The sequence below is a fragment of the Anomaloglossus baeobatrachus genome, chromosome 6, assembly GCF_048569485.1.
Source record: "Anomaloglossus baeobatrachus isolate aAnoBae1 chromosome 6, aAnoBae1.hap1, whole genome shotgun sequence".
Taxonomy (NCBI): domain Eukaryota; kingdom Metazoa; phylum Chordata; class Amphibia; order Anura; family Aromobatidae; genus Anomaloglossus; species Anomaloglossus baeobatrachus.
In genome coordinates this window covers 331792781-331814123 of record NC_134358.1, presented here as the reverse complement: position 1 = coordinate 331814123, position 21343 = coordinate 331792781, and the positions used below count along the sequence as shown (strand labels likewise).

General features: G+C 46.8%; 1 protein-coding gene across 1 annotated transcript in view; it reads left to right on the top strand.

The window, feature by feature from the left end:
- The window catches only part of CCDC127 (coiled-coil domain containing 127), a 48174-nt gene extending 27153 nt beyond the window's left edge, over positions 1–21021 (top strand). The window contains exons 3-4 of the mRNA XM_075316542.1: positions 1811–1944; positions 20119–21021. Coding sequence (XP_075172657.1) covers positions 1830–1944; positions 20119–20789 — 786 coding nt within the window. The 5' untranslated portion in view covers positions 1811–1829 and the 3' untranslated portion in view covers positions 20790–21021. The remainder of the gene's footprint in view (positions 1–1810; positions 1945–20118) is intronic.
- The last annotated feature ends 322 nt before the right edge of the window (positions 21022–21343 follow it).

Genomic DNA, 21343 nt, shown 5'->3' with positions numbered 1-21343 from the left:
CTACCATTGTATAGATACAAAGTTTTGATTGCCTGTTATTGCAGTTTAATGAAATGTTGCGGCAACCAAAAACGTAATTCTGGCTTTTTATTTTTTATTTCTTTCTTGCTATGCAGTCTACCGATTTGGATTAATTGATTTTATATTTTTGATAAACCGTGCTCCACAATACCATGCTCCATGATATACCGTGCTCCGTAAGACCGTGCCCCATGATATTCCGTGCTCAGCAATATCATGTCCCATGATATACCCTGCTCCACAATACCATGCTCCATGATATACCGTGCCCCATGATATTCCGTGCTCCGCAATATCGTGTCCTACGATATACCGTACCTTGCTCTGCAATACCGTGTCCCATGATATACTGTGCTGTGCAATACAGTGCCCCATAGTATACTGTGCCCCATAATATAGAGCCGTGTCAGTGTGTTTAGAGCACAGCAGCGTGTGATTTCTCTGCTTTCCTTTGAACACAGCATTGGGGAGCAGTGATCTGCAGCTAGGCATTGTACTATGATGTTAGGCCCCAGTACTCATCCCATCCTGGATCTCCGCTCCTGGAACCTCCTCCTGTGAGCCCGGTGTCTCGGCACCTACTCCTGTCACCACTGAGTACAGTGACAGGAGGAGCTGCGGTGGTCACAGCTAATGTACTCACCTCATTCCCGGACCTTTGCGCTCGGCAGCATCTTCTGTCATTGTTGAGCCTAGAATGTTCGGGTTCCTTCCAGGTCCTGACTGCAGCCCGTAAATTCTAATGTCTTCATTAGTGAGTCTGTTACAATGTACGGGCTGCAGTCAGGAGCTGGAAGGAGCCTGTACATTCTAGTGTCTTCAGTAGTGAATCAGCTAGAATGTATGGGCTCCTTCAAGGTCCTGACTGCAGCCCGTACATTGTAACAGACTCATTAATGAAGACACCTGGAAGGAACCCGTATATTCTAGGCTCAACCCTCATGTCAACCCAGAGTCACTGCTCGACTAGCGCTGAGCAGAGTGATCACAGGGGGAAAGTGGAACGTACAGCATACGCTGTGGGCTCCACAAAGATGTAGGCGATCTCCTCCCAGAGCTGTGATCTGGACAGCTCAGGGGGCATGTCCAGGTCACAGCAGGGAGCAGCTACAATGCAGGAGATAGGGTTGGAGCCCGACTATCATCTCTTAGTATGGCAGCACACTCACAAGGGCGAACTAACATGCTATTCAATGCAGCATCACGAGCGGTGACACACATACCTAGATATACACACATTCTAGTCATGCGCAGTAGACCTCTCTAAAGCTGGGACGCGTACACCTGGTTACATACTGCGCATGACCGCAAGTGCCTGGTATTCAGAAGCGCAGTCGCAGTGAAAAAAAAAAAAGGTACACGTGGCACCGCTCGTGACACTGCATTGAGTAGTATGTTAGTACGCCCCTGTGAATTTGCTGCCATACTAAGAGGGCGGCTAGTCAGGGGATATAATGCCCTTGGGACTAGTCCCCGCACTCATTAGCATATGATAAAAGATCTTTAGAAATACCTTTTCTAAAGATCTCTTTATCTATGCTAGTGTATACAGGGACGGTTAGGCAGGGATTAGCAATATGCACCCAGAACTGCTCGTGGTTCTGGGAGTACATTGCACCTGACAGGTTACCTTTAATCTGTTTTAGTTTGCAAGCACCAGACATCATTATCACTTGAATGACCAGCCCTGTAAGATATCTCTGATGTCTTTAGTGTGTGTCTGTAGGTGGAGTATACATGCCTATCAAATTGTTTCTTATTAATTTTTTTTTTTTTTTATTGCTTTTAGATTTCTAAAGTGGATACAGATGAATAATTTAAACAATCCACAGCAGTGGAACATTCGTCCAGATAGACACGGCGGAGATGGGAGTAAATGGAACTATGCATTATTGGTACCAATGTTGGGGCTTGCTGCTTTTCGTAAGTTCAGATTGTTTTGTGTTGCATTGTGATATGGTATACAGTAAGGCAAATGTAGTGTAAAAAATGTGGATAGTCTTAAAAATAAGTATAATATATTTATTTATTTTTTAATCCCTTTAATTTCCTTTTGCTCTCTGTAGTCAGATGGACTAGCCATAGGGGTGCTTCACACACAGCGAGATCGCTGCTGAGTCACGGTTTTTGTGACGCAGCAGTGACGTCATTAGCGATCTCGCTGTGTGTGACACTGAGCAGCGATCTGGCCCCTGCTGTGAGATCGCTGCTCGTTACACACAGCCCTGGTTCGTTTTTTTATTATTGCTCTCCCGCTGTGACGCACAGATCGCTGTGTGTGACAGCGAGAGAGCGACGAAATGAAGCGAGCAGGGAGCAGGAGCTGGCGTCTGGCAGCTGCGGTAAGCTGTAACCAGGGTAAACATCGGGTAACCAAGGTGGTTACCCGATATTTACCTTAGTTACCACCTCCGCCGCTCTCACGCTGCCTGTGCTGCCGGCTCCTGCTCTCTGCACATGTAGCTGCAGGACACATCGGGTTAATTAACCCGATGTGTACTGTAGCTAGGAGAGCAGGGAGCCAGCGCTAAGCAGTGTGCGCGGCTCCCTGCTCTCTGCACATGTAGCTGCAGGACACATCGGGTTAATTAACCCGATGTGTACTGTAGCTAGGAGAGCAGGGAGCCAGCGCTAAGCAGTGTGCGCGGCTCCCTGCTCTCTGCACATGTAGCGACGTTATGATCGCTGCTGCGTCGCTGTGTTTGACAGCTCAGCAGCGATCATAACAGCGACATACAAGGTCGCTGTTACGTCACAGAAAATGGTGACGTAACAGCGACGTCGTTGTCGCTATGTGTGAACCCAGCCATAGTCCATGCTATTTCCTAATCTTCAGTCTCCAGTGCTGTGAAATGTAATGTTATCACAGGGGTCTGGAGATAAACTTTAAAAGATAGCATGGACTATGGATGATTATGCTACTAAAAGAAACATTGGAAATTACCGTTTTGTTGTTTTATAAGACGCACCGGATTACACATTACCACATTGAGGAAAACAAGGTAAAAAAAAAAAAAAAAGATATGAGGTCTGTTTTATAATCTGGTGGTGTCTTACCGCTGTACCGCTGTACTGGGGCTGCAGGCTCTGTCTCCTGTCCCGGCTCGGCTCTGTCTCCTGTCCCGGCTCGGCTCTGTCTCCTGTCCCGGCTCGGCTCTGTCTCCTGTCCCGGCTCGGCTCGGCTCTGTCTCCTGTCCCGGCTCGGCTCGGCTCTGTCTCCTGTCCCGGCTCGGCTCGGCTCTGTCTCCTGTCCCGGCTCGGCTCGGCTCTGTCTCCTGTCCCGGCTCGGCTCGGCTCGGCTCTGTCTCCTGTCCCGGCTCGGCTCGGCTCTGTCTCCTGTCCCGGCTCGGCTCGGCTCTGTCTCCTGTCCCGGCTCGGCTCGGCTCTGTCTCCTGTCCCGGCTCGGCTCGGCTCTGTCTCCTGTCCCGGCTCGGCTCTGTCTCCTGTCCCGGCTCGGCTCGGCTCTGTCTCCTGTCCCGGCTCGGCTCGGCTCTGTCTCCTGTCCCGGCTCGGCTCGGCTCTGTCTCCTGTCCCGGCTCGGCTCGGCTCTGTCTCCTGTCCCGGCTCGGCTCGGCTCGGCTCTGTCTCCTGTCCCGGCTCGGCTCGGCTCTGTCTCCTGTCCCGGCTCGGCTCGGCTCGGCTCTGTCTCCTGTCCCGTCCCGGCTCGGCTCGGCTCGGCTCTGTCTCCTGTCCCGGCTCGGCTCGGCTCTGTCTCCTGTCCCGGCTCGGCTCGGCTCTGTCTCCTGTCCCGGCTCGGCTCGGCTCTGTCTCCTGTCCCGGCTCGGCTCGGCTCTGTCTCCTGTCCCGGCTCGTCTCGGCTCTGTCTCCTGTCCCGGCTCGGCTCGGCTCTGTCTCCTGTCCCGGCTCGGCTCGGCTCTGTCTCCTGTCCCGGCTCGGCTCTGTCTCCTGTCCCGGCTCGGCTCGGCTCTGTCTCCTGTCCCGGCTCGGCTCGGCTCTGTCTCCTGTCCCGGCTCGGCTCGGCTCTGTCTCCTGTCCCGGCTCGGCTCGGCTCTGTCTCCTGTCCCGGCTCGGCTCGGCTCTGTCTCCTGTCCCGGCTCGGCTCGGCTCTGTCTCCTGTCCCGGCTCGGCTCGGCTCTGTCTCCTGGCTCGGCTCGGCTCTGTCTCCTGTCCCGGCTCGGCTCGGCTCTGTCTCCTGTCCCGGCTCGGCTCGGCTCGGCTCTGTCTCCTGTCCCGGCTCGGCTCGGCTCGGCTCTGTCTCCTGTCCCGGCTCGGCTCGGCTCGGCTCTGTCTCCTGTCCCGGCTCGGCTCGGCTCTGTCTCCTGTCCCGGCTCGGCTCGGCTCTGTCTCCTGTCCCGGCTCGGCTCGGCTCTGTCTCCTGTCCCGGCTCGGCTCGGCTCGGCTCTGTCTCCTGTCCCGGCTCGGCTCGGCTCTGTCTCCTGTCCCGGCTCGGCTCGGCTCGGCTCTGTCTCCTGTCCCGTCCCGGCTCGGCTCGGCTCGGCTCTGTCTCCTGTCCCGGCTCGGCTCGGCTCTGTCTCCTGTCCCGGCTCGGCTCGGCTCTGTCTCCTGTCCCGGCTCGGCTCGGCTCTGTCTCCTGTCCCGGCTCGGCTCGGCTCTGTCTCCTGTCCCGGCTCGTCTCGGCTCTGTCTCCTGTCCCGGCTCGGCTCGGCTCTGTCTCCTGTCCCGGCTCGGCTCGGCTCGGCTCTGTCTCCTTTCCCATCCCGGCTCTGTCTCCTGTCCCGGCTCGGCTCGGCTCGGCTCTGTCTCCTTTCCCATCCCGGCCGCTCTGCTCTTAGGCTATGTGCGCACGTTGCGTATTTGCACTCACATGTCACTTATTCCGTGCGCTCTGCATGCAGCCCCCGCTCTGTCTATGGGAGGGGCTGCACTCAGAGCGCATGAAATCGGCTTTTTATTTCATACGGACTCTTTCTGCAGCGATTTGAAGCGCACGTGTGCTGTTCAAATCGCTGCAGAAATTTCTGCAGGGCAGAACGCTACGTGCGCACATAGCCTTAAGCAGAGAAGAAACCTCAAATAAGACAGACCATACCACTTACACTTATTTATTCTGTTAGTCTATTATAGGTATAGCTATACAGTTTATTTTTTTTTTTTATTTTTTTTTTTTCATAAAGATATGACCACCATAGTAAATAGCACAGGTGAATGTACTATACTGGAAGGAGCAAGGGGATTGATAGATTACGTTATGTGTTCTGATTTCCGAGTCATATGCTGCGTTCAACGGTACAACAGTAGAGTTCGATTGTCATGTTTACATAGTGCCTCTGAGTGGGGGCCATGCTCTTACAGGCAAAGGGGTTTTCACTGGAGACATCTTTGTTCTTCTGACAATCTCTAGCTATATCACACACACTATATAATTTAGAATATATTACATAAACACAATAAGAAATTACTTTAGTAGCCAAAAAAGCAACTGCATGAATAAGTTCATACTGTGTTCATGGCTTTTTACCATGGTTGGGGCTGCAACATGACAAGCAAATATTCTCATTCATTTGTTAACAGTTGCTCAAACCTTGATAGGTGACATAATAAGCTTCATGTTTTTAACTACATCCAGGGAGCAGAGCTTTTATTTTAAGATGGCCAGAAGGGAACACTATGAAAATTTCTATAGGATATGAAGGTTGCTAAAAAGTTCAATAGAACATGTGAGCTACAGATAAGTTAGCAGGTTGTAAGAACCACATTAAAGAATGTATGCAAATGCCCTTACTTTGTGAGTTTTAGCAATACTCATTGGTAAAAGATGGGCTCAGGTACACAATTACTTCATGATACTTTGACAGATATAAGCACTTGCAGGGTAGTACCAGATACTGCAATATTGCCTGCACAGGCTAAATAAGTACAAAGAAGGTCTCGTGCATATTAATACACAACTTGACTGCCATGATCACCAGGAAGGGCACAGTGCTAAAGTAAGCTAGGTGTCTGGTGGAGGAGGTAGATTAAGGCTACATGCGCACACTGCGTTTTTTGGTGCGTTTTTGGCTGCAGTTTTGTTGTCAGAACTTTCTGACATTTGACTTCCCAGCAAAGTCTATGAGAAGTCAGATTTTCTATGCGCACACTGCAGTTTGTCAGCGTTTTGTCAAAAGTTTGTGACAAAAAAATGCAGCATGTTCATTCTTCCTGCGTTTTTGTCAACATTTGTCACAAAAACGCAGCAAAAACGCATGTTGTAAAAAACGCACCGAAAACGCAGCAAAAACGCACCTACAATTACAAGCATTTTTTGTGACATTTCCAGGCTCTCTCTGACAAGGTGCAGTTTTGGCTGCAGTTTGTTTACACAAAAAGATGCAGCGTGCGCATGTAGCCTAAGCAGGGGAAATGCAATATGAAACGTCTAGGTAGACTGTGCAATGCTCTCCTGTGAGATTTATACAGATGATCCCGTCATCTCCAAATATACTTGGCCTACAGACAAGTAGAGCACAGGTGTATATGCATACCCTTCTCTCACCACCTCAATTAAAGGGAACCTGTCAGGTGCAATATGCGCCCAGAACCACGAGCAGTTCTGGGTGCATGTTACTAATCCCTGCCTAACCATCCCAGCCTATAGCAGCATAGATAAAGCTAATGAGCACAGGGACTAGTCGCAAGGGTGTTAGTTCCTGCACTCATTCCGCCCTCTTGGCATGATAGCACACCCACAGGGGCGTGGGCAATGCCCACTGACAGCGGTGACACGTACCTGTCCGTGGCTACGACCTCTGACGCCGTGTTTATGTATGTGTGTGTGTATATATGTGTGTTTGTGTGTGTGTGTATGTATGTATGTATGTATGTATGTATGTATGTATGTATGTATGTATGTATGTATATACAGTTCAAAAGCTTGCGGTCACCCAGACAATTGTCTTTTCCATGAAAAATCATACTTTAGTTATCAAATGACTTGCATAATGAATAGAAAATATAGTCCAAACATTGACTAGGTTAGAAATAATGATTTTTACTTGAAATAATAATTTTTCCCCTCACTCATGACAGCACCACGTGAGAGAGGGATCTGCCCAGCGAGGACAGGAAACCATTCTGAATAAAAGGGCGGTACTTCTCCCCTTCGTCAGTTGGTTTCCTGTTCTTGATGGGGGACCCCTGTTCTGACAACCGGCGGTGAAGCAAGAAGAAGTTGCCTACTTACCCAGCCCCGTCCGGTGTCTGGAAGAGCAGGGTGAGTCCTGTAGCACCGTTCTTCGGGGCTGGAAGCGCCGTCCACCTGCCCTGGGGGTCCTGGTGTCCGTGCGGGAGCAGGCGGCGGGATCCCGGTCCGCCGCTCCTTCCTCCCCGCTCTGCACTCCATGCTGCCTGGAACTTCCGGATGCGCGGCCGCACGGCAGGCACGCTGGGATATGGAGGCAGGCCTTGCGTGACGTCACGGCTGAAGATGGCGGCGCCCATGCAATGCTGCGGAGCATGCGGCCTGCCATTCCGGTGTGCAGGCACTCCTGTCCGTGCACCGTGGAGAGCGTGGGGGCAGCGGGGAGGATTCTGTTTAAAACTGCTCTTCTCGCGCTGTCAGGTGCTGGTGCCTAGGCTCTGCAATGTACACGGATGAGCAGCAGCACTCTCCCGTGCGTCGTCAGCAGGGCAGAAAAACAGTTGACCGAAGTGACACTGGTCGGACGGGCCGTGGCAGCCATGACAGCAGATCCTCTCATGACTCTGCAGCTCCTGTGAGGCCTGTGGATGTTCCAAAACAGCCTTCAAAACCAGTACCCTTGATTCCTATGGTGGTGAGTGGATCTTCGTGAATGTCGCCTTACTCATGGTTCCCTTGTGGTTTTTTTTCTCCCCTGCTTTTGTCTACCCTTCTTAGGCCCCTAAAAAATCTATGTCCAAAAAGAAACATAAGGAGTGCCCCCTATGCAGGGAACCCCTCTCAGAGGAGTGGCAAAAGAAGTTGTGTCAGTCGTGCATTCGTCGCACTATTGCGGAGGAATCTCCGGGACTCTCAGCGGACGTCCGTTCAGCTTTCCGCTCAGAAGTACAGGATTCTATGAAGGCTTTCTTAAAGAGAAAAAAGTTAAAACCAGTAGACTCTGCCCCTTCCTCCTCCTCATTTGGTACGGCTTCAGATTCAGACTCCTCGTCCTCAGATAGTGATGTGGGAGGCAGACCGTGCTTCTCCATTGACGATATAGGGTCACTAGTCAAATCGGTCAGGGCTACTATGGGGTTGACAGAGGAGAAATCCTCTAGATCCCTGGAGGATGTAATGTTTGGAGGTCTGGAAGAAAGGAAGAAGCGTACCTTTTCGGTCAACAACAAGATTGAGGCGCTTATTCAAAAAGAGTGGAAGCGTCCAGACAAAGCAGGCTCTCTCCCCTCCTCCTCCAAACGGAAATATCCCTTTGACGAGGACAAAACGGCTGTATGGGATAAAGCACCTCAGATCGATGCTGCCGTCACGAAGTCCTCTCGACGGGGAGGCATCCCCTTGGAGGACTCGGGAACATTAAAAGATCCCCTGGACAAAAAAGCGGATGTCGTTCTTAAGCATTTATGGGAAACATCTGCAGGGATCTTAAGGCCGGCCATTGCAAATACCTGCACGGCCCGTTCCCTAATGATCTGGCTCCAACAGGTTGAAGATCAGTTGCGGGATAACGCCTCCCGTGAAAAGATCCTGTCAAAATTTCCGCTTCTCCAGGGGGCAGCAGCCTTTCTGGCGGATTCCTCAGCGGATGTTATCAGACTAGGGGCTCGTTCTGCTGCACTGTCCAATCAAGCCAGACGGGCATTGTGGTTGAAGGGCTGTCCGGGAGATCTGCAGTCCAAACATAAATTGTGTACGGTGCCCTGTGACTGTCACCTGCTTTTTGGGAAACAGCTCGAGGACGCATTGGACAAGGCGTCAGATGGCAAGAAGTCCTTCCCGAGGTTCCACTCTGGTTCCTCTCGTTCCTTTCGGAGGCAGAGGTTCTCCAAAGGCAGGCCCCCGGATAATCGGCGGTGGGAGTGCAGACCCAAGTGGGACTCCGGCTTCATGTTCGGGGGCGCCACAGCCTCCTCAAAGAAGTCTGCCCAGTGACGCCAGGCTGCCGGTCGGAGGACGCCTTTCTCACTTTCTTTAGCAGTGGGAAAGCATTTCCTCCAACGCCTACGTTCGATCAATTATCAGAGACGGTCTCCAGTTCCAATTTCTCCTTCAGCCACCACAGCGTTTCGTCATCACTACTCTTCGGAAGTCACAGTCGGAGCAACATGCTCTGGAATCGGAAGTCCTGATGTTGATTGGGAAGGCAGTCCTGTGCGAGGTGCCCGTTGCGGAAAGGGGAAAAGGGTTCTATTCCCCCCTCTTTCTCGTAGGAAAACCAGACGGTTCCTTCCGAACGATAATAAACCTCAGGCGTCTCAACCGGTTTTTACAGTATTTCCCGTTGAAGATGTAGTCTGTTCAGTCGGCCATAAAGCTGCTGTTCCGCGACTGTTATATGGCAGTGATAGACTTGAAGGATGCCTATTACCATGTCCCTATACATCCCCATTTTCAGCAGTTCCTGCGAGTGGCTGTTTCCATCAACAACCAGATCGGTCACTACCGATGCAAGCCAGTCCGGCTGGGGAGCTCACCTTCTCGAGCACATTTCTCGGGGATGGTGGTCACCACGGGAGGCGGCGCAACCCTCAAATCTCCGGGAGCTGTGGGCAGTAGAGCGTGCCTGTGAGGTAGATCCGGAGATATGATGATAAATCATTATATTCAAGTCATGTCAGTAAGCCCTCTCCTGGTGTCACCCCCCCCCCACTTTCCTTCACACAGCTCCTTCAATCAGAAAAGTTACCACAGGGATAACTGGTTTGTTTAGCAGATAGGTGTCAGAGGAACTGGTCTGTGTTCCACTCGCCCAGCAGAAGGCAATCTCCTGTGATATGGAGATTAGATGAGCTGTGAACAATGGACAGAGGATGACCCCCTGCTGTGACCCTGTAATAGGAGTTTGTATCTCATTACCAGGCTTTGGAAGCCACCAGACAGAAACACTCCGGTAAAATATGGTTAATATCTCGTGAGCCATATTTCCGATAAATACGGCAACCATAAAAATGGTGTCTCCGCATGCGGACGATGCTGGCACACCTTTTTTATGGGAGTGGGACCTGGGGAAGTACTCCAGGCGTGAGATCGGCCAGTGGGGAACTAGCAGACAAGCCATGAGTCCTCTTGTTTTGCAGCTAAATTCATAACTGTCACAATGAGAGCATTTGCGTCCGCCTACGACGTTCCCAGGCAAAGTTATAGCCAATATCCCCTTTTTGGATATTATCCTGACTCCAGCCAGGGGTGGAGCAGTGCTCCCTCTGAGGTCACTAAGGTAGGAGGGGACAGGGATCCGGCCAGGATTGATAACCACAGTTCGGACATTTTAGCTTGTTTTTTTTTTTGCTCGGGGGGCTTGGTCGGGAAAGACCTGTGAGGGAGTTCCTGCAAACCTGGTCTACGGCGCCCCCCTGTGACCAGACGCACAAGGTAACTGCTTGAACTGTATGCCTATTTGTAAACCATGCTTTATCTGTAACTGTACTCTGACATAACTGTATATTCTGTAGATTCCATATTGTATATATTGTAGTTTCTAGTGTGGCCGATTAAATTATATAATTAATCTTGGGCTGTTCTGTTATCTCGATCGTGTATCCCACGTCTGTGTGTTCGGTTAATAGTTACCGTAAATCGGTTGTTGGCAGCGAGTTTGTGCCAAGGATCATTGCAGGGGGCAGCCAGTGAGATTCAGGGAGGTTTTTATATATTCAGTCCGCGGAGGTCGGGGGAATATGTGCCCTACTCTCACCGGGGACCCTTCAATAATCGGCATAAGTAGAATAGCGGCCTCCTTGCTTATTGTCGGGCAATTCCATAATTGGCCTGACTATAAGAGGGGTGCTAGAGAGCGCGTCACGTGCTCTGTCTGTCTGTCTGTCGGTCGGGAGGTATAAAGGAGGGGCGTGACTCCCGCTTGTTACCCCCCGATCGTGACATTGGTGGCCAGCACGGGGGATTTCTGAGTGACCCCCCCGGCTGTTCGTGACAGTGCCCTACACGCTTTTCTCCCTCACCTTCAGGGGCGGCATGTTCTGGTCATGTCAGACAACCAGTCCACAGTCTCCTATGTCAACCACCAAGGGGGCACGAGATCCCTATCCCTCATGCAGGTGTCTTACAGACTGTTTCTCTGGGCGGAGCAACATCTTCTCTCCCTCTCGGCTCTCCACATCAAGGGGCATCTCAATGTCACGGCAGATTACCTCAGCCGCCATAATCTGCGGCAAGGGGAATGGTCCTTGAATCCTCGGGTCTTTCGGCAGATAGTGACTCTCTGGGGCATGCCGCAGATAGCTCTCTTTGCCACCAGACTGAACAGGCAGGTAGTGCAGTTCTGTTCGCTAAGCCCGTCGGACCAGCCATTCGCCGTAGACGCGCTACAGGTTCCATGGACCTTCGGACTAGCTTATGCGTTTCCTCCAATTATCATGCTGCCAACCGTTTTGCAAAAAATCATGGAGGACCGGGCGAGGGTACTTCTTATCGCCCCCTTCTGGCCCAAAAGGCCGTGGTTTTCTCTCCTAAGGGCAATGTCTGTCACGGATCCCTGGGTTCTGACGGAAGTTCCGGATCTGTTAGTACAGGGACCAGTATTCCACGCACAAGCGAAAGGATTCCATTTAACAGCCTGGAATTTGAAAGGTCGCTGTTGAGGAGCAAAGGTTTTTCCCTTGACCTTATTTCTACATTGTTGAAAAGCCGAAAACCTGTTACCACCAAAATATATGGGAGGGTGGGGCAAAAATTCCTGCAGTTCTCGAATGGTCCCCTGGGTCCGGAGGCTGTTGAGTGCATTTTGGAATTCCTTCAGAAGGGGTTTGATCTGGGGTAGCGGTGAACACTGTCAAGGTTCAGGTCTCGGCCTTGGGGGCCCTGTACAATTGTGGCGGCCAACAAGTGGATTAAGCGATTTATTATGGCTAGTAGTAGGGCAAAACCAGTGGTCATATCAAAGGTTCCTCCCTGGGACCTGAACTTGGTCTTGGATGCCCTCACGGGACCCCCCTTTGAACCCCTGACTGAGCTTTCCCTGAAGTTGCTTACCCTGATAACAGTTTTGCTAGTCGCATTAACCTTGGCACGGAGGATCAGTGATTTACAGGCCCTGTCGGTAGTGCAGCCTTACGCTGGGTCTGGCCGCAAGATGACTCTATCCTCAAGGACCTGAGTGTATCTCCCAAAAGTCGCATCTCATTTTCATAGAACGCAAGAAATAGTCCTGCCCTCGTTCTGCAGCTGTCCCACTAGTGAGGGGGAACGTAGATTTCACACCCTAGATGTGCGCAGGGCCCTGCGCACATCTTTCAGTGACACAGGCAGTGAGGAAGACAGTCATTATTCATCTCCTTTCAGGGTAGTACAAAGGGTCAGGGGGTGTCTAAGAGTACTATCGCTAGGTGGATTAGGGTGGCCATTACTTTAGCCTACTCCTCTAGTGGAGCGCCCGTTCCGGAGAACATCCAGGCCCATTCCACCAGAGCGGTGTCTACCTCCTGGGCTGAACGTGCGCAGGTATCTATTGAACAAATTTGTAGGGCCGCTACCTGGTCCTCAGTCTACTTTTTTCCGGCACTATCGGTTGGACCTATCCTCCTCGGCTGCTCTTTCGTTTGGTAGACAGGTGCTTGAGGCGGTGGTCCCTCCCTAAATAGGTTTCTCTGGAAATCTCTCACGTGGTGCTGTCATGGGTAAGGGGAAAACACCACGGTTACTTACTGGTAGCCGGTTTTTCCAGAACCCATGACAGCACCCATATATTCCCTTCCTTTCTCATCCTTGGTGTACACTCTTCTGTGTGCTTGTGTGTGTTTAGTGGTGATGGAGTAAGTTCTAACGATTGTTGGGAGGTCCTCTCATTCTCGGTAATCAACTGACGAAGGGGAGAAGTACCGCCCTTTTATTCAGAATGGTTTCCTGTCCTCGCTGGGCGGATCACTCTCTCACGTGGTGCTGTCATGGGTTCTGGAAAAACCGGCTACCGGTAAGTAACCGTGGTGTTTCTCCTTCAAGCTTTTCTTTCATCAAAGAATGCTCCCTTTGCAGCAATTACAGCTTTGCAGACCTTTGGCATCCTAGATGTTAATTTGATGAGGTAATGTGGAGATATTTCACCCCATGCTTCCCACCCTCTCACAAGTTGGATCGGCTTCACTGTTTTTCCAGGATAACCTTGTATGCGGCTTGATTCGTACGTCGTTTAGGCCGGTTTCACACATCCGGCTTTTTGCCGTTTTGCCGGATGCGGCGCTCTCCCATACAGTTAATACAGTACAATGACAGCGCTGTAACTTCCGGGTCACATGACAGCATGTGACCGGCGCTTGTTGCGCTGTCATTGTACTGTATTAACTGTACGGGAGAGCGCCGCATCCGGCAAAACGGCAAAAAGCCGGATGTGTGAAACCGGCCTTACAAAGATGTTTGTTGAATTTTCTTCACCTAATTTTCAGCTGTGCCCAACACCTGGTCGTCTAATGGTTAGACGGAGACCTGGAGAGGTGTACAAGCCACAGTGTTTTGCACTCACTGTCAGGGTGGATTTGATTTAAATCTAACTGATTTAAATCACGATTTAAATCATAGTCAGTAAGGCTTGATTTAAATCCGTGATTTAAATCAAAGTTTCTACCTAAACTAGCTCTTGCTACTTTAAGATTTTTAGAATCACTTTTTATATTACTTTTTTCTCCCCAGTTTAATGGGTTAATCATTCATATTTGGACACCACTGTTCTGTTCTACTCAGGAAGGAGAAAAATAATCCTGACCTTAATAACAATTTAAATAGATTTATTCAACTGAAACAATAACAACATTACAGCATAAGTTATTTGCTTAAACAAACATCCATGTTTGTTAACTAATTTGGCTAAACAAAATATATATATATATATATATATATATATATATATATATATATATATATATATATATATATATATATATATATATATATATATATATATATATATATATATAATTTTAAGAAACTTAGACTGTCAGCCCAGCCGACACATGAAAAACTTAAATACTGCTGTCCTCTGTAGCTCACTTGTCGTCATCTTCATCATCATCATCTTCTTCTTTGTTCCTATTCATAATCTGGAAAAGAAAAACAAGCTTTCCTGCTTTATTGGGTCCCAACCGATTTCTCAATTTAGAATCAATGAGTCCAAAGGAAGAGAATATTCTTTCAACGCCTGCAGAAGAAGCTACTGCTGTTAAAATTTAAATCATTACTTGAACAGTCTCTAAATCCAAGCGCTTAAGTGACTTCTACCAGTTTACTGGGGTGACCTTCCTTAAAATATCTTAAGCAAACATATATTTCTTGAATGGTTCCCCCTTAGCTCTGATGTTTATTATAGTTGGCATTAAAGATGGATGATTGCTGGATACCCATGTCATAGCTAACTCCTCTTCCTCAGCACTTAGGTTTTGACCCTGATATTGGATATTGACAATATTTGCCAAAAAATGAGCTTGATTTAATTCTGTCCATGTGTAGTTCTGTTTTTAAGTGTTCACTCAGTTCCTTCCAAATTTCAACAGCATCTGCAATACAACAGCTATTTTTCTGTATTTTGTTTAAAGCTTGAGAGATGGGTTTCAGGAAGCTCAGCATATGTTCAACATTTCTCTTAAGCCCAATGTTGAGGATTTTGGCCATGACAGTGCCATCTATTTTATCTCGATTTTCTTCACAAAGTGTCATCAGAATAGGCCAGTTTTTGATATACTGCTCAAAACAGTCCACCACAGAGTTCCATCTAACATCTTGTGGGAGCTTTAGCTTTGTTCCACCCATCCTTTTCAGAGCTGCTGCAGCAAAATGATTATTACGGAAGTATTTAGCAATTTCAACATCATTAGCCTTTATTTCTGGAACACTTAAGTCTTTGGCTAAGAGGTGCAGCAAATGAGCACTGCAACCATATGTTAATAGCAGCTTTGTATTCCCTCGCTGCTCTTCTAAATCTCTTCTCATCTTGGATACGTTTGCAACATTGTCAGTGACCAAACTGCGTACTAGACATTTGAATTTTTGTTCACATGTCGTTATAGCTTTTACTGCCACTTCTTGTAAGTATTCTGCTGTGTGTGCATTTCCTGACGTATCAGTTGTTTGTGCAAGGAAGACTTTACCTTCTTCTGTTGTTATACAAGCACATACAATAGGATCATTGTGGACATTACTCCACCCATCAATACTTAGGTTAACAATTTTACCCTCCAGAGCTGTTGCACATTGCTCCATTTCTCTGTCATACACTTGATCCAGCAGTTTCCCTGCAACATCAGCTCTGCTGGGTGGACTGTATCCTGGTCTCAGTGACTGAACCATATTAATGAAATGTGGGTTCTCAGTCACACGGAAAGAAGAGTTCGTTGCATAAATAAACTGGGCAATTTTTTCATCAATCAACTCTTTTTCTAATCTGCTAGTTCTTATCACAAACCTATCTATGGTGGTTCCAGGAGGTAAAGGTTTTTTCTTCCTTTTGGGTGATGGTGATATGTGGCTGTGGGTGTCTGATGATGATGCTGCTGCTAATGAAGCACTATCCTGGATGGATAACTCTGAAACTGTAGAACAGGATGATGGTGATCTTGGAGGTGGATAGTTTCCAGAATCCATGAATTCCCCTAAACAAAAAAGTCAATGCTGTTATTTTATTGTTTATTATACAATTTCTGCTTATTGTACACAACACATCACTGCCCCTGCCCCAAAAGGAATATTTGTTTTTCTTCATAACTGTACCAAATGACAGTAACATGCAGTAATAATAAGAAATACAATTTTTCTCACACATGACAGTTCAGTCTTTAGAAATAGGATTCAATAAAAATGTTTACCAACCTGAAGATCCTGCCTGTTCAGAAGTGTTTCTTTGGTCATCTTCATCACCGCACTTCTCATAATGTTGCCTCATTCGCGCCACCAGGCCTTGCATCTCTTTGTTGCATCGTTTGCATTTTGCACGCATGCCTTACCGATAGGCGAAGGAGCTTCACTAAAATATTCACAAACTGGGTCTCTTTTACGGCCTGCTGCCATTATAAGGAAAGAATGGAATAAACCTCAGATCGTACACACAAACAGATCCAGACTTGTCTGTCTGTGGCTATGCTGCAGTATTGTGCTCAAAGTTTCACTTTCATTTTCTTGTCTGCTTGCCCTTCCTCCTCCTCACACTTAGATTCACATTCTTCTTGTGTTGTGCAGATCTATTCCACTCCAAACAATCAGAAACATATTGTGTAACTTCTTGGACTTGGCACTGAAGGGGTTGATTCTGTATTCATAGGTTTGTAGAACAATAGGATTAAGGTCTTTTTCTCAACTCTGTTCATGTTGTAATATTTTTGCCGTGAAGAAGAGGCTGGGACCTCTGCGGAGTCAAATTCAGTTTTGAGAACTGCGCAAGTAAAGCGAGCGTCTGTGATAATATAGGAGAGAAACTGCCCACTAATCCTACAGAAACCTCTGGAAGAGCATGGCATTGTGAATGTTACACATATACAGCCTTTATTCTACCGAGTTAAACCACTCCGCTTTATCTCATGATGGAAGAACCTTTGGATGGTAAAATATTTTCCTCAAAAAGCAGTTTATTGAAAAAAAATCAGATTTAAATAAAAAAAAATCCGATTTTAAATAAAAAAAATCAGTTTTTTTTTTTTTGTTTTTTTTTTTAAACATTGATTTTTATCCACCCTGCTCACTGTGAAATTTTGTGGACGATCGGTGATATGGGGATGCTTCAGCAAGGCTGGAATTGGGCAGGTTAATCTTTGCGAAGGACGTATGAATTAAGCCGCATACAAGGTTTTCCTGTAAAAACAGTTGCTTCCTCCTGCTCAGGCAATGTTCCTCAACTCTGAGGACTGGTTTTTCCAGCAGGGCAATGCGCCATGCCACATAACTAGGTCAATCAATGTGTGGATGAAGGACCACCACATCAAAATCCTGTTATGGCAAGCTCAATGACCAGACCTGAACCTCATTGAAAACCTCTGGAATGTAATTAAAATAAGCCCTAGCAGAGATTTTCAGCATTTTCGGAGCTAGGCTTAAATATAAGCCCTCCCCTGAAAATAAGCCCTAGTCGCGGTTCAGTAATGAAGTATCCGTGCAGCTAAAAAAGATATTGCAGGATACTTCATTATAGACAGCGGCACTCCGCAATCACTCACCCGACGCTGAGCGGCAGGACCTGCAGTGATCGCACACCCGCACACATCAGCTCTCACACACGCTCTCTCACACACACACACACACACCCGATCTCACACACAAACATCGGATCACACACATCGGATCGCATACACACTCGCCACATCCAGCGACACTGATCTCTTCTCGCCGGCAGAATCCTGGGAGGCAGTGCGGTGGAGCGCAACGACCTGCAGAACAGGACCTGCGGCCGGACACGTGACTTGCTCTCATCATTCCCTGCGGCCGGAAGTGCTGGATGTGATGTGATGTGATGTGTGCACGCGTGATCGGCTGTGTGTGTCTGCGATCTGCTGTGTGTCTGCGATCTGCTGTGTGTCTGTGATCTGCTGTGTGTCTGCGATCTGCTGTGTGTGTCCGCGATCTGTGTGTCCGCGATCTGCTGTGTGTGTCCGCGATCTGTTGTGTGTGTCCGCGATCTGTTGTGTGTGTCCGCGATCTGCTGTGTGTGTCCGCGATCTGCTGTGTGTGTCCGCGATCTGCTGTGTGTGTCCGCGATCTGCTGTGTGTGTCCGCGATCTGCTGTGTGTGTCCGCGATCTGCTGTGTGTGTCCGCGATCTGCTGTGTGTGTGTGATTTGCTATAATATATATATATATATATATATATATATATATATATATATATATATATATATACATATAGACAGTGTCTTATTTTTGGAGAAACACGAGATATACAGTTAGGTCCAGAAATATTTGGACAGTGACACAATTTTCACGAGTTGGGCTCTGCATGCCACCACATTGGATTTGAAATGATACCTCTACAACAGAATTCAAGTGCAGATTGTAACGTTTAATTTGAAGGTTTGAACAAAAATATCTGATAGAAATTGTAGGAATTGTACACATTTCTTTACAAACACTCCACATTTTAGGAGGTCAAAAGTAATTGGACAAATAAACCAAACCCAAAAAAAAATTTATTTTCAATATTTTGTTGCGAATCCTTTGGAGGCAATCACTGCCTTAAGTCTGGAACCCATGGACATCACCAAACGCTGGGTTTCCTCCTTCTTAATGCTTTGCCAGGCCTTTACAGCCGCAGCCTTCAGCTCTTGCTTGTTTGTGGGTCTTTCCGTCTTAAGTCTGGATTTGAGCAAGTGAAATGCATGCTCAATTGGGTTAAGATCTGGTGATTGACTTGGCCATTGCAGAATGTTCCACTTTTTTGCACTCATGAACTCCTGGGTAGCTTTGGCTGTATGCTTGGGGTCATTGTCCATCTGTACTATGAAGCGCCGTCCGATCAACTTTGCGGCATTTGGCTGAATCTGGGCTGAAAGTATATCCCTGTACACTTCAGAATTCATCCGGCTACTCTTGTCTGCTGTTATGTCATCAATAAACACAAGTGACCCAGTGCCATTGAAAGCCATGCATGCCCATGCCATCACGTTGCCTCCACCATGTTTTACAGAGGATGTGGTGTGCCTTGGATCATGTGCCGTTCCCTTTCTTCTCCAAACTTTTTTCTTCCCATCATTCTGGTACAGGTTGATCTTTGTCTCATCTGTCCATAGAATACTTTTCTAGAACTGAGCTGGCTTCATGAGGTGTTTTTCAGCAAATTTAACTCTGGCCTGTCTATTTTTGGAATTGATGAATGGTTTGCATCTAGATGTGAACCCTTTGTATTTACTTTCATGGAGTCTTCTCTTTACTGTTGACTTAGAGACAGATACACCTACTTCACTGAGAGTGTTCTGGACTTCAGTTGATGTTGTGAACGGGTTCTTCTTCACCAAAGAAAGTATGCGGCGATCATCCACCACTGTTGTCATCCGTGGACGCCCAGGCCTTTTTGAGTTCCCAAGCTCACCAGTCAATTCCTTTTTTCTCAGAATGTACCCGACTGTTGATTTTGCTACTCCAAGCATGTCTGCTATCTCTCTGATGGATTTTTTCTTTTTTTTTCAGCCTCAGGATGTTCTGCTTCACCTCAATTGAGAGTTCCTTAGACCGCATGTTGTCTGGTCACAGCAACAGCTTCCAAATGCAAAACCACACCCCTGTAATCAACCCCAGACCTTTTAACTACTTCATTGATTACAGGTTAACGAGGGAGATGCCTTCAGAGTTAATTGCAGCCCTTAGAGTCCCTTGTCCAATTACTTTTGGTCCCTTGAAAAAGAGGAGGCTATGCATTACAGAGCTATGATTCCTAAACCCTTTCTCCGATTTGGATGTGAAAACTCTCATTCATATTGCAGCTGGGAGTGTGCACTTTCAGCCCATATTATATTTATATATATATATATATATATATATATATATATATATATATATATATATATATAATTGTATTTCTGAACATGTTTTTGTAAACAGCTAAAATAACAAAACTTGTGTCACTGTCCAAATATTTCTGGACCTAACTGTATATCTCGTGTTTTTCCAAAAATAAGACACTGTCTTATAATATAATAAATATATATAATCTCTATTTATTTATTTTATAAGACAGTGTCTTATTTTTTGGAAAAACACGAGAGATTAGATATATATATATATATATATATATAAAATCACACACACCTGTATTATGCACTTGATGTATTGCAGTGCATGAGCCAAGTGGTCCCACCAGGTACTGACTTGTATTCTGACCCCATCCAATATTGTAAACTGCACATTTTCATTTTGGTGTGGCCTTTTATTTTGGCCAGTCTAAGGCACACCTTTGCAATAATCATGCTGTCTAATCAGAATCTTGGCTATCAGCTCCAAAAAAAGGAAAAAAATCAGTTGCTCTTATATTTTTGTTCAGTGTAAAATATATAATTGTGGTGTTTTTGCTCTCTTTAGGGTGGATTTGGTCAAAGGAATCTGAGAAAGAAATAAGAAAAGCCAAATCTGAATACCTTGAAAAAGTGACCATTGCAGAAAAGGAGCTTGAAACAAAATATCGAGACATCATTGTAGAAAACAGGCGTGCAGTAGCTCACTTGGAAATCGAGCTTGAAAAAGAGCAAAACAAAACTTTTAGTTATCGCAATGCCCTCATTGCTCAAAGCAAAAAGCTTGTCCAAGAGAGAATGGAGATGGAAAACGAGAGAGACCAATTGAAGCAGCAGATAAAAGATGCCCAGAAGAGTAGCCAAGCACAGGAATTGTATGCAAGTCATCTTAAGAGACAGGAAGAATGGCAGACCAAAGCTAAAGGCTTGTTAAAAGAATTTGAAGAGGCTCTGAAAGAGAGACAGAACATTTATTGCAGTTGGACAACGCAGAAAACTAATAGATTTGAAATTGAAAACAGTTTGCTTGTCAAAGCTGCAAGCAATCCAATAGCTGTAGAGCTAGGAATGACCGATGGCTTGATTGACATCTTTAAACATGACAAACATTGTGCAGTAGTGACAAACACCAATAAGCTGGAAAATGGCAGGTTAATGTGGATCTATCTAAAATACTGGCAATTGACTGTAGACTTAAAAAAATTCAAGAGATTTGAAGAAAACATGATGGGAAAGTAGAAAAATGGTGTAATCTCTATATATTCACATGTTACTCTTTCTATCTTCATTTTGTGAATAATTGTAAATACATGTGGTATGCAAACTGCCTTGCTGAAGGTTGCGGGGGGAAGGCAAAGTTCGCTAGAGATCTACATGACCACCGAGCCCTTTATTTTTTTTTTTTGCCAAAATGTTAACCATTCTCCAGTCTAGTATGTGTTAAATAAACTCACTCTATTTCTGCAACAAATCTGATGTGTAGATATACCATAAGAATCATGGGGGTCCTGGCAGTTGGACCACCAAAGATCAGTAAGTGTTGGCATATATAATAAGCCATCATGCTCTGTTGCGGGGAAAAAATCTCCTTTTAAAAGGTCCAGTTTAAGGAATGGAATACGTTTTTAAAGGCGATGGTCTAATACCTAAAGTGTCTTTTTATAAATCTATTTTTACACCCAGGCATTGTTTGTAATTATTTTTGTTATATAATACCCTTCACCCTAACCTGATAATCTCTTCTAAAATTTATTTTTTTCTTAATTCATTTCCTCTAACATTTTGTTTGAGGA